Source organism: Lissotriton helveticus, chromosome 3_1 (assembly GCF_964261635.1).
Source record: "Lissotriton helveticus chromosome 3_1, aLisHel1.1, whole genome shotgun sequence".
NCBI classification, from domain to species: domain Eukaryota; kingdom Metazoa; phylum Chordata; class Amphibia; order Caudata; family Salamandridae; genus Lissotriton; species Lissotriton helveticus.
The window spans coordinates 275,457,669-275,476,198 of NC_136061.1; the positions used below are offsets into that span (position 1 = coordinate 275,457,669).

The window sequence follows — 18,530 nt, forward strand, 5'->3', positions numbered from 1 at the left end:
GTCGGGGCCGCGGGGCCCGAAGGCGCCGCGGAACCCGACGGAGGAATGAGCGACCTCATGGCCGAGAGGAAGGCATCAATCTCCTCCGGCGTCGCGTGCTGCCCAGGGACCGGCGGGTATGGAGCAGGCCGCGACGCCTGCGGCTCCGGCGGAGCCACGTGGGCGGTGTCGCCCGAACCCCTACCGGTCGCGCGAGCGTCGGGGCGAGTCGGAAGAGCAATGTCGCTTCTTCGACTTCTTGTGCCTCTTACCTGAGGACTTGGAGCTCGAGGAGTGTTGTTGATCCTCCGAGCCGTGATGACTCCGGCTCCGCGACCGGTCCCTCGACCTCCTCCCGGACCAGGACCTTGAACGGCGCGGGGCCGACTGCCGGAGCTCGAGGCGCTTGCGGGACCGCTCCCGCCTAGCCTTCGATGTCAAGGCCCGGCAGTCATGGCACGACTTGTCATCGTGGTCGGGCCCCAGGCAATGGAGACACCGGCGATGGGGGTAGGTAACCGACATCAGTCGGTTGCAGTCGACGCAGGGTTTAAACCCGGGCATCCCTACCGGCACCGTCAGAGTCGTTCGACTTCGAAAAAGAAGATCAAAAGATTAAAAGTTCAAAAGTTTAGTCAAAAAATGACTAAAGGGTACTACTGTTCCGGATCGCCGCATGCTGGCGCGGAAAAAATAGGAACTGACGTCAGCGCGCGAGGGCGGCGTTTAAGTACTCCGGCGACGTCATCCCGGCGCCAACGACGGACGCTGAGCCGCAGACGACGCCTACCGACGCGCAAGGGTACTGCTACGCAAAGGTTTCCGGATCCAGTCTGATGCCTGGGGGAATTCTAAGGTAAGGAGGAATCTAATACTAACCTGTTTCTTTCAGATTGATGGTTCACTACTAAAATCAGCATGCACCACCTTTAGTCTTATCCTTTGACCCCCGAGCTCTAACCTCTTTCTTACTCTCACTCCCTTCTTACTACTACTATTTTCTGTTAATTTTTTTACCTTTTTCCTTTTCTCTCTCTTGATTCGCACCATGCTAGATAAAGGATTATCAATAACAGCAATGACAATAATGACGACCGGATTCAATTAGACTGTTCCTCGCTGATCATTACAGAGACATGCGTAATTCAAGTATACTGGAAGACTTAGACACTATCGCTTGATTACAATCCAAAATCTGTACCCTTACTAGTCTGGTTATCCATTGCATTTATCCGATTACAATGCACCTCCTGAAGCACCTTTTCAATGTCTTCTAGCTATGGTGTGTATGATGTACCTGTACACCTTTGTCCTGCCTTTTGATTTATTTTGAGTTTGAAAAGAAAACAAAAAGTTCTTTGAAATCAAAAAAATAACATTGAAAGTTTGTGGTGTTCTATGTAATCAGGTCATTGTGTATGGGATAAGAAATTTTAAGACCAAACACTACGTCTTTCATCAAAAAAAGAGAACAGCCTTCTAAAATGTGTTATTAATCCAGCTGTAAATAGATCTGACATTTTTTATTTACAATCATCTCTCACCTCCCGCAACAAACATATTTTTGCAGACATTTTACCATATACTTGGCAGGCGTACTGGAAAAAGAGAAACTGTAAACATTTCTCAGAGACAAGGGGCGAGGCAATGGCAAACGTTGCAAACTGAAATACATACAGTATCTGCAATAGTAGAGTTTAATAATGTATCAGTCACGTATAAGCATTTAGTTTAAAACATACCTAATGATTTGGCCTTCTTCTTCTGGAGTAGCTGGTCGTAAACCCAAGACTATGTGGCATACCTAGATAGAAGCAAAATAATTGAATATGTGTTATATCATATTTATTGAGTTGTGCTCTGAACACACGCCCCTTTTATAAACTAATTAACTGGCCATATATTTCAGCTCAAACGTACTTCACACAAACTCGAGGACAGTGTGAGAAAGGAATGACAAACTATGCCAATGAGCGACAAAGTGGATTTATTTGCCTAATCATCAGCCCTCTTGCATTTTTCGGAAAATCACAATCAGCTCAAGCGTTCATGTCCTGCCTCCTTCAAGGGTGCTGTGCTTCACCTAACTTACTCTTGGACTATTTGAAGTAAAAACAGTGTGCACTGCAAGGTCTATCAATCACTGCAAAAACCAGAATGCCAAATGCACAACTCATATTAAGTCACAATAGTTCAAAACGATTATACACACAATGGTTAGCTTGTAAAATGTGCTGCGTTTTTATCATACCATAATCAGAATTATTGCCAAACAAGGTGAGGATGTGAGGGAATAATGTGGTTAGTACAAACTTTCCTTGCACCCAAATAACATCTAAAATCCAATATGAAGCCAGGAGGGCAGCTGCTGATGTTTCTAGTGGTTCAGAATGTGCAGGCAGACTCTGTCGAGGGTCATCAAGAATAAATAGCATTGTGGTCACTGCTCCTACCCAGCAGAAGTGTATTCCTGTGGATGAAGCAAGCAGGTAAACGCTTTCAAATCATCTGTGGTACATGAAGCTTAGGGCAACTAGCACATACTGGGTGGATGAGTGCAGGAGATGAATAGGAGTAAAGTTGGTGTGGTCAATGTGGGCTGGGGATTTTATGAATATGAGGGTGGAAGAGGATCACGGAAGGGAAGCAAGCACATTTTATGAGGAGAAAGATCATTTCCATACATGCATCCAGCAGTGGTTCATTACAATATGCAGCATGATATTGGCCTGAAAGTTGGAAGTAAAAAGGAGAATAATTATTTGGGCGCTATCTGCAAACAGGCAATATAGGGAATGCTGTCTCATAAGGAAGTTGTGTAAAACAACATCCATTGGGAAATGGGAATAGGATGTAGCCTTACGGCTAGAGAGGTCGACCTCGAAGCGAGGGAACAGGGTTCGAGTCTCGGCATCGACGCTCAACATCCTGTGATTCTGGGCAAATCACTTAATCTCCCGGTGCCTAACAAAAATGAATGTGTCCATCTGTAACAAAACTGGTGCTCGTGTAAAGTGCTCTGATACGTGATATCTTTGGGTCTTGTTCGAGCTATAAAAACAAGCATTAGAAATGCAATAGGTCTCGCAGCATTAGAGTTAGTGCTTTTAGAATTGTTAATGGGTTTTTTTGTAAATCTTTAGCATGAGGTTGAGGGTGAGTGAGGGTGAGGGGTTGAGGGTGAGTGAGGGTGAGGCTGAGGGGTTGAGGGTGAGGGTGAGTGAGGGTGAGTGAGGGGTTGAGGGTGAGGGGTTGAGGGTGAGTGAGGGTGAGGGGTTGAGGGTGGGTGAGGGGTTGAGGGTGAGTGAGGGTGAGGGGTTGAGGGTGGGTGAGGGTGAGTGAGGGTGAGTGAGGGTGAGGGTGAGTGAGGGTGAGTGAGGGTGAGGGTGAGTGAGGGTGAGGGTGAGTGAGGGTGAGTGAGGGTGAGTGGGGGTGAGTGTGGGTGAGTGTGGGTGAGGGGTTGAGGGTGAGTGAGGGTGAGGGGTTGAGGGTGAGTGAGGGTGAGGGGTTGAGGGTGAATGAGGGTGAGGGAGGGTGAGGGGTTGAGGGTGAGGGGTTGAGGGTGAGTGGGGTGAGTGAGGGTGAGGGGTTGAGGGTGAGTGAGGGTGAAGGTGAGTGAGGGTGAGGGTGAGTGAGGGTGAGGGTGAGTGAGGGTGAGTGAGGGTGAGTGAGAGTGAGTGAGAGTGAGGGTGAGTGAGAGTGAGGGTGAGTGAGGGTGAGTGAGGGTGAGTGAGGGTGAGTGAGGGTGAGTGAGGGTGAGGGTGAGTGAGGGTGAGGCGTTGAGGGTGAGTGAGGGTGAGGGTGAGTTAGGGTGAGGTGTTGAGTGTGAGTGAGGGTGAGGGGGAGTAGTTGAGGCTGAGTGAGGGTGAGTGAGGGTGAGTGAGGGTGAGTGAGGGGTTGAGGGTGAGGTGTTGAAGGTGAGTGAGGGTGAGGGTGGGTGAGGGTGAGTGAGGTGTTGAGGGTGAGTGAGGGTGAGTGAGGGTGAGGGGGAGTAGTTGAGGCTGAGTGAGGGTGAGTGAGAGTGAGGGTGAGTGAGGGGTTGAGGGTGAGTGAGTGAGGGTGAGGAGGTGAGGGTGAGTGAGGGTGAGGGGTTGAGGGTGAGTGAGGGTGAGGGGTTGAGGGTGAGTGAGGATGAGTGAGAGTGAGGGTGAGTGAGGGGTTGAGGGTGAGGGGTTGAGGCGAGACCTAAAAACCTGACGATCGTAGGGTTTAGCAAGATTTTGGGGGTGAATGTAAAGAGGCTTGATGTGTGCATAAGTGCCTCTCAGGCAATACTTAGCATGAGCCCCTTCCCCTCCAAGAACACACCCCCACAGAGTTATTTTAAGTTTGCACAGCTGCATTTCATGTCCAGATGAATACTGAGAATGATAATTTTTCATCACTGAATAGAACTGATGTAGCTTATGAAAATAACACACAGTTTAAACAAACTGGAGATATACCAATAAAATACATCTATATTATTATAAATAACACCACTATTGTTTCATGGCGATCATGTCCGTAAAGGAAAGTAATTTGTGTTACAGCATAAGCGTTTAAAGAGTTTGCAATTGTTTCAAGACTATTTCTATACCATAACTGTGCAACGTTTCTCTACACGGACATAACCGCTTTACTCGCCATTAGAAAGTGACACAGACTATAAGGCAATGAAATATCACACAGGAGCACACTGAAAACGTGCAAATGTCACACTTAAGACTGAAAACTTGGCAACTTTGGACAATGCGGGGGTGGGGTGCCGTGCAGACTGAATACCTGTACCAGTCAGATCCTTCAAGACTGACTCTTCGGCTGTTAGCATCAATTTGCAAATCCCCGCCTCAATACCTCAAGTGATTGTAACATTGTTTGGACACGGGAAGTCTTTTTGCAATAAAGCTTATTTGATTCTACAGCCACGATTTCTACTGAAGACGGAGGGAAGAGAGGGGAGGGGGGAGGAGAAATGCGACACGGCGGGAAGGGGAGGGGGCGGAGCTGATTGGAATTGAATTGGTTGAAGTGTGAATTTTTTTAAGTGGGTGAGGGAATGTAACACTGGTTTGGCAGGAGAGACCACTGGGACAGAAGCAACATAGCAGGGCTGGGGGGTGTTGTAAAGCAAACGGGTGACCGAGCAGTGAGGGGTGGAATAAAGCAAACTGACGAGCGAAACATGAAGCAGGCAAGGAATACTACTGGCAAGAAAGCAACCTGGAGGAGGTGAGGCACAGGAGTTCCAGCAGCGCATTACTGAGGCAGGTGAGGAACGGGAGCAGGCAAAGCCCAGGTCAAGCAGCGCATCACTGAGGCCGGTGAGGGAGAAGCACATGGGTGAGCAACATGTCGCATGGCAGAGGGGGAAGAGAAGTACATGCGGGAGAGCAACACCGAGCATGGTGGAGGGGGACGAGAAGTACATGCGGGAGAGCAACACAGAGCATGACGGAGGGGGAAGAGCAGTACATGAGGGAGACCACTGCAAAACACTTGCCTGCATACTGGCGCTTAAATAAATGCCTGTTTCGACCCTGGCACGGGACGCTGTCTGGAGAAGGCCGCACCGCCGGTGCATCATCCGCTCGCCATTTTGGAATACTCGAGAAGTCGAACAATGTTATGACAATGTTTATAACTTTTACAGTCAGGCCTGGCCGCACATCTGCACAGCATCAGACCCTGGTCAGGCCCACTGAGAGGAAACCATTCTTTAGCTGGCAGCGGTTCGCTCCAGCCAGATGTTATCACTTTGCCGGTATCTTTTCACTGAACAACAAAAAAAAAAAACACGTTTTTTCACATGTCTAAAGAGGAAATGGGAGTCTCTTGTTTGGGAGGCATTTTGCAATAAATTCATTCGGCTCTCTGGCTGATTTGCTGTGACAGGACTGAATGCAGTTCCGAGACAAAACCAAGCTTCCCTTTGATGTCGCGGCGCTCGGGCCCTGCCAGTGCAAAGGAAGCAGCCTTATATAGAGGCACAGCGCGAGCTGCAGTGTGCGCGTGAATCACCGGGGCTTCAATGCCTGGGTACATCTCAATAGGCTGTGAAATTGGACAGTCACCTGGCATGTGCTTATTTACACACTGCCCTCCGCTGCTCTTTCTCAAGTGCCTGTGCACGGCGCGACGGGCGTCTCTCATCCTTTCTGAAGCAGCAGTAACTAACGTCTCTGACACCTACTCATTCCGGCAGGCTGTCACGTGAAATGTCAGATCGCCGTCATTACTCGCATTGTTGCTGCAGGAAGCTTGAAGCATGAGTCACCATGGGTACACATGCAAACAAACCCGGAAAATATGTACAAGCGGAATTCAGTTGCGTTGTGGTAAATCCACCGATAATTAGGAAGAAAGCGAGTTTATAAAATGTGTGGCAAGTGCGGGGGGTTTTATTGCACCACAGCTGTGAGATAAAAATATATTTCTACAGGCGAGGGAGTTATTTCGCGAATGTTTGTGAAATATGTATTCCGACCGATGGAGGCCTAGTCAACCGAATTGTGGTATACTTTCTGGGAAATATGGCGAAGGCTAGTCTCAGCCGGACTAGCTTCTCACCAAATTATAAGATTGCTCTAAAAAGAACGCCTTCACCGCCAATCTCTGTAGAATGTTTGTATATGATTGCCTTTATCGTATCAGTGATCTCTGACAAGCAAAGTTATGTTTTGTCATACTTTAGAGCTAGCATGCTACTAAAATCCACATGGCTCACTAGAAATCGACATGAAATAACAAGACGGACGGACGGAGGAGAGGGGAGGGGGGAGGAGAAATGCGACACGGCAGGGGAGGAGAGTAGGATGAGGAGGGGGGAGGAGAGTAGGGGAGGCACGGCCTAGCGGCAGGCAGGCAGGGGAGGAGGGGGGAGGAGAGTAGGGGAGGCACGGCCTAGCGGCCGTGCAATCAAGTAGTGAGGGGGCGGAGCTGGGGGAGGCTGTCTCAGAGAGTAGGCAAGGCGACACGGCGGGAGGGGGCGGAGCGGGTAAACAAAGACGGACATGCACGCACCCGTGACTTTTAAGGTCAATGCGCATGCGCATAAGCTTAATGCGCATGCGCATTGACCTTAAAAGTCACGGGCACTGCAAGGAATCGCCACGATTCCTTGCAGTGTGGATAAAGAGTGGATGAGCCCCTATAGTCTCGCTTGCTCGATGCGCATGCGCATCGACAGGCGAGACCTAAAAAACTGAGTAGGGCAGCTGAAAAGTGCCAGGCGATGGTAGAATAGGCTGGTGAGAGAGAAAGGGTGGTCCACTTTATCAACAATCACTGAGGTATCCACTTGGCTCAGAATGGAGGTGCAACAGCTGAAGGGCGCTGTAGTATTTGCAGACGTTGCTGACAACGATTGCTCTGAAGATCAGAATCCTAACACCTAATCGTGGGTGGAGAGTAAGAGAGGGACGTATGAAAACTAATTACTCTATTGCTTTAAAAGTTAAGAAGGGAGATCATGTCATGGTAGGAGGGAGTGGCTCAGTCTGGCCAGGCATCATGACGGCTATTGTGAAAGATATATAATAAGGGGTGGAGGGAATAGTTCAGTGTTATTAACTGCCTTGAGGATACCAAAAAGCTTGGTTTGAGGGCTGCTTAGAAGGTGGATTTCCTTTCGAGTAACGATCAGTCTTTCAGTAGAAGGGCAGGATATATAAAGCATTCAATGACGTAGTTTTACCTATACCCTCTCTATCACTGTTGCAATTTGCTTCACTGTCAAATATTATAGAACAGCAAAATGTAAAAAGATGTAGGTGTCGATGCAGAGCAAATTGACCTGTAGTTAAAAGGGGGAAGCCTGTGAGGCACACACTTGGTGCACTTGTATTAAGAACATTTAGGTTTGTTGGATTTTAAGAAGCTGCTTCCCATTTTCTGGGTCCAAGAATGCTGTGTTCCTATAGGCGCCTCCATGCAATTTCATTATCAGTTAATAATATAGTAAAGCTGTGTTACTTATACAACGTAGAAAAAACAAAGGTGGTGATGGACGGAGCGACAATACAAACACTCACCCCCAGTCAACTGATCTGGGTTTAATCCATCACCGTTCTTTAGCTCACTCCGCCACTCCAGTTCAGACATGGCTATATGCAAATCAGTCTGACCCTGTGCCTCATGGGTACAGTCCTGCCCGAACTGCCAAGCCATGTCTTCCCTGGACCGGAATCAAGCTTCCCAGGACCGGTTTCTGGCATTACAGCCGTCTTCAGCCGGGCTTGCTTGACTCCAGTGGCAAAGTGAGCAAGGGACTCACGTCTGAGCATACCCTGCCAACTTAGGGCGAACAAAACAAAGAAAAACCAAAGGTGGTGATGGACGGAGCGTTGACAATACAAACACTCACCCCCAGTCAACTGATCTGGGTGGTGTGGAGTGCAAAAAAATGGTGGATTTAGGCCCGGATCCTTGTACTGGGATGAATGTATGACATTGTTCTACATTCTGTCCATCAACTGTGTTTTTTGCAATTTTCACCCCGAGTGTGCTGGGTATGCTCAGACGTGAGTCCCAGGCTCTCCACACCACTGGAGTCAAGCTATCCAGGCTGATAAAGGCTGATAGCCAGAAACCGGTCCTAGGATGCTTGATTCCGGTCTGGGAAAGACATGGCTTGGTAGTTCGGACTGGACTGTTCCCATGAGGCACAGGGTCAGAGCTGATTTGCATATAGCCAGTGTCTAACCCAGGGTGCTGTGGAGTGCAAAAAAATGATGGATTTAAGCCCAGATCCTTGTACTGGATGAATGTATGACATTGTTCTACATTCTGCCCATCAACTGTGTTTTTTGCAATTTTCACCCCGAGTGTGCTGGGTATGCTCAGACGTGAGTCCCAGGCTCTCCACACCACTGGAGTCAAGCTATCCAGGCTGATGAAGGCTGATAGCCAGAAACCGGTCCTTGGATGCTTGATTCCGGTCTGGGAAAGACATGGCTTGGTAGTTCGGACTGGACTGTTCCCATGAGGCACAGGGTCAGAGCTGATTTGCATATAGCCAGTGTCTAACCCAGGGTGGTGTGGAGTGCAAAAAAATGATGGATTTAGGCCCAGATCCTTGTACTGGGATGAATGTATGACATTGTTCTACATTCTGTCCATCAACTGTGTTTTTTGCAATTTTCACCCCGAGTGTGCTGGGTATGCTCAGACGTGAGTCCCAGGCTCTCCACACCACTGGAGTCAAGCTATCCAGGCTGATAGCCAGAAACCAGTCCTTGGATGCTTGATTCCGGTCTGGGAAAGACATGGCTTGGTAGTTCGGACTGGACTGTTCCCATGAGGCACAGGGTCAGAGCTGATTTGCATATAGCCAGTGTCTAACCCAGGGTGGTGTGGAGTGCAAAAAAATGATGGATTTAGGCCCAGATCCTTGTACTGGGATGAATGTATGACATTGTTCTACATTCTGTCCATCAACTGTGTTTTTATACAACGTAACAATCATGCCTCCTCGCCTGACATCTACCTAGCTAAATGCAACTAAACCTACAGCAATTAGTGCAGCTATATTTGCACAGCACATTCAATGACTGTGCAGTGTAGACAGCCACTACATATTGGAACTATGAACACTTGCATTGCCGCTACCGCCACACTTCCTGAGGGACTATTGGTCCCAGGAGCCCCTGCTTCCTGGAAGGAGCGGCTGTCAACCCGCACTTATTAGCCTCCTGAGAACCGCGCCGCAGGACGAGCCTGGGCAAAGCCCGGGCCAAGGGAAGGCCCATCCTTGCCAGTCATTGCCAGGAAGAGGCAGGGCAGGGCTACTCCTCTTACGCCGGATTGCCCGTAGCCCACTGAAGGCAGACACCGGACATTTGAGGTACTGTGCCCTTTTTCCTCCTCCTCTCTTTCCACCCGTTGGCTTTGGGCAAGGTCTGGACCTGTACATCCTTGATTACTAGCAAATTGGGACTGGCTGCTAACACATTTTACTTCTCTGCTATGGACTTTTGACGCTGGTCGTCTGTTTTTATTCTGTGTTAGTTTCTGGGCCGTGCTTCTGCCAAATTAGTCATCTCCTTGTGGCAGCTCTTTTTTATGTTCTATAAGCGGCTCTAGCATTGTGGTTGCGGGGATAGTTATTTAGGCACCCCCGCTTTGTGCTGCTAGGAGAGCTAATTCCCTTGTCTAGCTTTAACCCCTTCCTATCCAGCTACTGGGCTATAGCCCACTGACTGTGACCGTGTAGGGAACTTGTTGAACTGGATATTTGCATTATCATTGCTTCGCTTCAACATTGTTGGGAAAAAGGTTAGGCTATAGCTGGTTTCCATCTGCCTTGGCCCACGTGCCATGAGGTTGAAGGGATGGAGAAGAAAAAAACTATGGGGTACTGGTGGGGGGCAAGCGGGGAAAGGGAAAAAGGTCAGAAAATCGCTGAAACACCCAGGCAGTAATTGCGTTCTAGATCGCATTGATAGCCTGATCAGCAAGTGCAAAGCATTCTAGAAGATGAATCATCTACCCCGCTACGCACCACTCTTGGCCAACCCCCTTTCAAAAGCCCCAGTCACTCACCCACTGCCCCAGTCACTCACCCACCATCCCAGCATTGTTAAAAAAAACACTTTCTAAGGAGACCCTTTCACACACTCTGGAAGAATTATCTGACACTCACCCCCCACTAGGTTCCATGATATTCTTAGTAATATCACACCGCAGTTAGAATCCATCATCCCATGCGTAAACACGTTCACTCCTTTATTGGACAAGACTGATGACCCTAAGGAAGATATTCACCAGCTGTTTCTTGAGACTACTGGTGAGATCATACCAGCATCAAACTTAGAAACCCAGAAAACCCATCAACTGATTAATACACTTAAAAGCCAGAATAGGCGGCCAGCCAGGTGCTGACGCCGGATTGTACAGGGGTATGCCGCCATCTTGGAGGGGTCATTGAGAACTGCGGACTAGTTGTTTTACTTCCTCCCGCCCTCCTCACGTCCTATAAATGTGTATTGGACATCGTCCGCGCAGCGGGCACGTCTGTGGCACGCCGGTGGCGCGCCAAAGGCAAGCCCGTCCGCACCAGTCCGCCGCCTCCCGCCAAAGATGCTGGACCTAATCCACCAGGTAATATAGTCTACTCTAAAGAGGAGCTGCTAGGTCTGCGTCCTGCTAAGGTTACAGGATGCTTGGGTCCACTCGACTTGTTGAGTGGCTCGGCAACCTGTCCTTGTTCCCAATTTACTCTTTTAGCTCCTACTGCGATAGGCGCCTGTGTTAATTCTTCCGCCCAGCAATGGTTGAAAATACTACAGCTGAATGTTAGGTCACTACCGAAGCATTATGCGGAGGTGTATGACCTTTTAGTTGACGAAGCCCCGGATATTCTTTTTCTGACCGAAACTTGGATGAGGGATGATCTTACAACCATTCCTAATTTAGCGCTACCCCCTAAATATTCGATTATGCTGGTGAACAGAACTACTAGAGAGGGCGGCATTGCCGTAATCACTAGATTTGGCTACACCTGCACATTTGAGAAAATCGATCTAAAAGGGGGTGAATGTGCACACTTCAGCATCTCTGTTAATACCCATTTTACCTTCACTGGACTTTTAATATATAGGCCCCCTGGACCCATGCAGAGTTTTAATACATCTCTTTTGGAAGTGGTGGAAGCTTATGCGGTGGGGTCAGCTAACTTTAATATATTGGGTGACCTTAATTTTCATTTTGATTCTGACCAGGATCTGAGTGTGCGTACTCTAATTTCTGATTTGGCGGCCTTCCAGCTTCTCTAACTTGTTAAAAGCCCTACCCATATAGGAGGCCATGTGTTGGACCCCATCTTTACTAACATAGAACTTTCTAGAACTGCCACTCCTAAGCCGTTAGCGTGGACAGACCATTTTCTAGTGGAGTTGTCCGTATGTGTCGCTATCACTACTGCATAGAAAACCTGGCGCAGAGACCCAACACCGGACAACATGACTGCCCTCAAGCTCGCCACCCGAAAACACCACCAACTGATCCACGCCACCAAGAAAACCGCATTCAAGGAACGACTGGACAACAACGCACACAATAGCAAGGAGCTCTTCAACATCGTTAAAGAGCTCTCCAACCCCCAACACCGGAAACAACGACATCACCCCTTCGCAAGACCTATGCAACTCCCTCGCCTCCTACTTCCACAACAAGATCGCGGACATACACAACAGCTTCTGCACTCAACCGACGCACGCCGCGATCGAACCACCGCCCCCCACCACCACCCTCCACGCCTGGACCCCGATCAGCACCGAAGAGACCGTCCGCACGATGAACTCCATCCACTCCGGATCTCCGACCGACCCCTGCCCTCACCACGTTTTCAACAAGGCCGACCCTATCATCGCACCCCACCTGCGGGACATCATCAACACCTCCTTCGACACCGCCACCTTCCCGGTGAGCTGGAAGCACGCCGAACTCAGCGCTCTACTAAAGAAGCCATCAGCCGACCCCACCGACCTCAAGAATTACCGCCCCATCTCGCTGCTCCCGTTTCCAGCAAAAGTCATCAAGAAGACCGTCAACAAGCAGCTGGCCGCCTTCCTCGAGACGAACGGATCCCTCGACTCCTCGCAGTCTGGCTTCCGGGCCAACCACAGCACCGAGACTGCCGTGATCGCAGTGACCGATGACATCCGAGCCCTGCTCGACAACGGAGAAACAGCGGCCCTCATCCTCCTGGACCTCTCCGCGGCCTTCGACACTGTCTGCCACCGCACCCTAGTGCAGCGCCTCAGCAACGTCGGAATCCAGGAGAAGGCACTGGAGTGGATCATCTCCTTCCTCGCCGGAAGGACACAGAGAGTCCGCCTCCCCCCGTTCAGATCAGAAGCCACCGAAGTCATCTGCGGCGTCCCTCAAGGCTCCTCACTCAGCCCAACCCTCTTCAACGTCTACATGAGCCCCCTCGCAGCCATCGCACGCCAGCACAACCTCAACATCATCTCCTACGCCGACGACACCCAGCTGATCCTCTCCCTCACCAACGACCCCGCCACCGCCAGAGCCAACCTTCACGAAGGGATGAAAGAGGTAGCGAATGGATGAAGAACAGCCGCCTGAAACTGAACTCGGACAAGACGGAAGTCCTCATCCTGGGATCTTCACCCTCCGCCTGGGACGACTCCTGGTGGCCCTCCGCCCTAGGCAACGCACCCAAACCAACAGACCACGCACGAAACGTGGGCTTCATCCTGGACTCCTCCCTCTCCATGACCGGACAAGTCAACGCCGTCTCCTCGTCGTGCTTCAACATCCTGCGTATGCTACGTAAGATCTTCCGGTGGATCCCCACCGAGACAAGGAAGACGGTCACCCAGGCCTTCGTCACCAGCCGTCTGGACTACGGCAACGCCCTCTACGTAGGAACCACCGCCAAACTCCAGAAGAGACTCCAGCGGATCCAGTACGCCTCAGCCCGACTCATCCTGGACATCCCCCGTCGCAACCACATCTCCAGACACCTGAAGGACCTGCACTGGCTCCCGGTCAACAAGAGAATCACCTTCCGCCTCCTCACCCACGCACACAAAGCCCTACACAACGAAGGCCCAGGATACCTCAACAACCGCCTCAACTTCTATGCTCCCAAACGCCAGCTTCGATCAACCGGCCACGCCCTCGCCACCGTCCCCCGCATCCGAAGAGCCACCACAGGGGGAAGGTCCTTCTCCTACCTCGCCGCCAAGACCTGGAACTCCCTCCCGACTCACCTCCGCCTGACCCAGGACCACCTCGCCTTCAGGAAGCAGCTCAAAACCTGGCTGTTCGAGCAGTAGCGCCCACCCCCCCTAGCGCCTTGAGACCCCCGGGTGAGTAGTGCGCTATATAAATGCTTTGATTGATTGCATACAAAAGTCAAAGGGCTATGCGCAAAAGACCTTGGCGCAAATTCCGGCTGGAGGAGTTTCAAGCTCTGCTGGATCTTGACCCTTTAGACTCTTTTTCGGACATGGAGACAGGCTATGATTCCTTTTGTACCTGGCTTACCCGGGCGCTAGATACTCTTATTCCAGCAAGATGGGTTAAAGGACGTACAAAATACACCAATCCCTGGTATAATGATACCTTGGCTGCCCTAAAGACCCATTGTAAAAGACATGAGCAGGATTGGAGAAAGAATTATTCCTTACAGAAAAAGATTTGCTATATGAAGGAGCTAAAAGCCTACCATAAAGCTATCTGTAGGGTGCGAGCAGAATTCTATGCCTCTGAAATAAAAGCCAGCACTAACCCTGCCAAAGTTATTTTTAAAATTCTTAATGAGCTAAATATGAAAAAATCGGATAATGCTACCCCGACCTTGGCTGTCCGATGTGAAGAATTGGCTACCTTTTTTGTGGACAAAATTCAGGGCATTTATCAAGCTTTTGTCCCGGTGCCACAAGATAACCCTGTTCCTGGTCCCCTACCGGGTCTAATTTCTAAGATGTCAACTATTCCCGAACTATCTAGAGAAGAGTTCGATAAGCTTACTAGACAGATCAAATCTGGTTCCCCAGCAGACCCTTTAAAACCAGACCAATTTTGAGAGCTTTCCCTTCACTGCTTGCCTCCCTTACTGAACCTTGTTAATAACTCATTTGCTACGGCTACTGTCCCAGCCAGGTGGAAGCAGGCCTGGGTGTCACCTATTCTGAAAAAACCCACTTTAGACCCACTAAAACCAGAAAACTTCAGGCCCATATCTTTGTTACCCTCGGCGGCGAAGATTGCGGAGTCTCATGTGAACTCAGTTTTTACCAGCGTTCTGAGTGCAGGTGACGTTTTGGATGACACCCAACATGGGTTTCGGTCCGGTCACAGCACGGAGACGGCGCTCCTGGCTGTGACTGAGCACCTTCGTTCCACGATGAACAATGGTCAAATGGCGGCACTGGTCCTGCTGGATCTCAGTGCCGCCTTTGGCACTGTCTCTCATCAGATCCTTCTCCACCGTCTTGAAGAGGCTGGGATCACGGATAGGGCTCTTGCTTGGTTCCGTTCTTTTCTGACCGGTAGAACATTCCGTATCTCCACTCCTCCCTTCCTTTCTAGAGCGCGTCTGATTGAGCAGGGTGTTCCCCAGGGCTCAGCCTTAAGCCCCACCCTGTTCATTCTCTATGTACAACCACTGGCTGCGGTCGCTAAAACATGGGGTCTCAACATCGTTTCCTATGCTGACGATACGCAGCTAGTGGTTGCCCTAACGGAAGATTCTACCAAGGAGCACAATAGATTCAAAGCAGGACTGGCAGCAGTTGCTAATTGGATGACAGCTGTCTCCAATTAAATGCTGCTAAGACGGAAGTGCTGTTGGTTGGTAGGAATGTGGGCCTGTGGGGCGACCATTGGTGGCCATCCTCTCTGGGGACAGCCCCGATACCGAAGAATGAAGTGAAGAATTTGGGAGTCTGGTTAGATTCAGAGCTCAGTTTCTCTGTCCATACGAAAAAGGATGCTGCCACGTGTTTTGGCATTTTACGCAGCCTTAAGCCAGTTTTGAAATTCTTCGACCCCGCCACCAGACAACTAATTGTTGTGTCTACGGTACTTTCAAGGCTGGATTATGCGAGCTCGCTACTTATTGGTGTTAATAAGGCAGAAATGACCCGCCTTCAACGTATCCATAATTCTGCTGCTAGAGCATTAATAGGCTTGCCACGTTTTAGTCCAACATCGGCCACTATCCGGAAACTTCACTGACTTCCTGTGGCTCAGCGGATACAGTTTAAAACCTTGTGTATCGCTTTTAAAATTATTAGACTATCCACTCCTAAATTGCTCAGCCCACTGCTTAATCTGTACATGCCCACGCGGCCTCTGCAGTCGGCAGGACAAAATCTGTTGGTTGTACCCCGGTTTAAGCGCAGTAGAGCAGGAGGTCGTTCCTTTCGGTTCCTGGCGGCTAAGCTTTGGAACTCACTTCCTGTTCAAATTCGAGAGATAAAGGATGCTCTGCAATTCAGAAAAGCCATTAAAACTTATCTATTTCCGGAGAAATAGTGTTTCTCCGTCTTTTCTCTACCTCAGCTATGTTTCTTCACTTGGGACTAGCGCCGGGACGCCCCTTTGCTGGGGCAGCTGTGCGCTTAATAAACTGTATAACATAACATAACATAATAGTAACCATGAGATCTATGATTGAGGGTATTACCATCTTAGTTCCGTCCATCAATTGTGTCTCTTTTACTTTCTCGCCCTAAGTGTGCCAGGTGTGCCCAGACGTGGGTCCTGGGCTCACTGTGCCACTGGAATCAAGCTATCCTGGCTGAAGAGGGGTGAAACCCCGAAACCGGTCCTAGGATGCTTGTTTCCGGTCCAGGGAGGACCTGGCTGGGCAGTTCGGGCTGGACTGTTCCCATGAGTCACAGGGTCAAGACTGATTTGCATAAGGCCAGGTCTAAAATGGGGTGGCATGGTGAGCAAAAGAATGATGGATTTAACCCAGATCTCTTGACTGGGAGATGAATGTTTAGATTTGTGCTACATTCCGTCCATCAATTGTGTGTCCTTTGCTTGAGGACAGTAAATGGCAGAACTCCTTTGGAAAGGCTGGGCGCAAATACGTACAACAGAGTCAGCTGCCCGTCCTGCATTGTTTACATTCGCCTCGATGAGAGGCTCTGAGGAGACTTAATTGACATGAACGTGGGCACCACTACGGCGAGTGATCATAATCCTCTCTGTCAAAACATGAACCTATTGTGGGAAGCTCCTTACTATCCTGTGAGGAACTTACCTTTGACCCACACCAGGGATAACTTCCCCTCGAATAGCAACAGATCCTTAAAATGGCAGAAGGTAGCTTTGAAAGAATCCAAGATCATAGGCATATGGCATGACCAGCAGTAGGTACACTTGAGCTTCAGGCTATGGTCACTAGCGGAAGTGGGTTGGCCGATGTTGCTATGGTTCATTCTCATACCTTTGACCGACTCAATGTATATGTTTTAGCTCCCAGGCTGGACCTTAAGTCCAGTATGGCAACAAGAGGGGCCCACTTGTGGTACACAAAAGATTGCAGGCGAAAACAATCGCTCCTAGCTGCAGTAATTAAAGATAAGAATTGCCCCTTGATTAATAGTGCCAGGAAGCGATATGAGGCTACTTTGTATTTTGCAAAGTTAGCATGGGACGAATCCCGCTGGCATCAACTCAAGGAAGCTAGTGCAGCGAAGGATGTCATTTTGGTCCCTAGTCACCTGGGGTAGCAAATCAGGAGCACACTCGCCCACTAACTATATAACTGGCCAGGAATGGTACGACCACTTCCAGAAACTCTACTCAACTTCTGAGGACACGCCCCCAGTAGAGGGGGCCTAGCTATAGGGGCACCCCTCGGATGACGACCTTGGGCAAAATAGAGGCAGCAATAGGCAGAATAGTACCGCCCAACGCAGCAGGACCAGACGGCATTCCAGGAGATTTATTCCTAGCAGATATTTTGAGTTGGGCACGCTACATTCTTCTTTTGGTAAATGCAATGGCTAATGGCGCCCCAGCCCCCAGGTCTGGGTGCAGCGGTGGTCCCAATTTACAAAAAATGAGCTAGAGATGATCCCTCAAATTATAGGCCCATAAGCCTGATCGATGCCCTGCAGAAGGTCTTCAGCAGAGTTCTTGTGGCAGGGGATTCAGCTATGGGCAGACGATAACGCCATTCTATCGCAGTATCAGGCTGGCTTGAGGACGGGACGATGTACCAGGCATTTCGGCTCCTACTTATCTATTGGAAAGTGGTGGTGATCAGCAAGGGCAGTCTTTACCTAGTTTTCATTGACTTAAAGACTGCCTTTGATTGTGACCCTAGGAGCAAATTGTGGCTGGCACTCAAAGACATGGGCATCCCCCCATTTATTCTTAATTTGGTGGTTTGGCTACATGGAGAAAACTATGCTAAGATTAGGTGGGAGACACAAGGACAACTGACCGATCGTATTCCTGTCAGCGAGGGAGTTCGACAGAGTTGCATTTTGGCTCTCACTCTATTCTCTCTTTATATGAATGGAGTGGTTAGCTTCCTGCAAAAAGATCCAGCAGACACACCAATCCTGGGGGGTGACAAGGTACCGCCCCTTTTGTTTGCAGAGGACACCCTGCTGGTGTCAAAGACCCCAGCAGGGTTGCAGTGACTATTTAATAGGTTCCAACTTTCCTGCGACATCAGGGGCCTGGTTATTAACACCTCAAAAACCAAGTTCATGGCCTTTAACCCCCATAAGTCCTATAAGGCAGTATCTAGCTAGGTGGGACCCCCCCTGGAAAAAGTTGGCTCTTTCGACTATCTTGGTGTCCAACTCTCAGATAAAATGTCAATGAAGTCCCACCTAACTAAGATCCACCAGCGAGTAGCGGGATCACTTGGAAAGTAACACTGTTCTTCACATAGCAGACCGGTAGCCCCAGACCTCCATGTTTATGACACAAAAGTAGTCAGCACAGCACTGTAAGGAGCAGAGCTGTGGGGATTTGAGTAGGGTCACGATCTCTGCAGCTCTGACCATAAGTTTCTAAGGGATTTGGTGATGCTGCCTCAATACATTCCCCCCACTCCCCTTATACTT

General features: G+C 49.6%; 1 protein-coding gene across 3 annotated transcripts in view; it reads right to left on the reverse strand.

The window, feature by feature from the left end:
- Positions 1–18,530, reverse strand: part of USP32 (ubiquitin specific peptidase 32) — a 1,745,589-nt gene that overhangs the window by 845,487 nt on the left and 881,572 nt on the right. For all 3 annotated transcript variants that reach the window (XM_078679804.1, XM_078679802.1, XM_078679803.1), the window contains exon 11: positions 1,722–1,783. In XM_078679804.1, the coding sequence (XP_078535930.1) occupies positions 1,722–1,783 (62 nt within the window). The remainder of the gene's footprint in view (positions 1–1,721; positions 1,784–18,530) is intronic.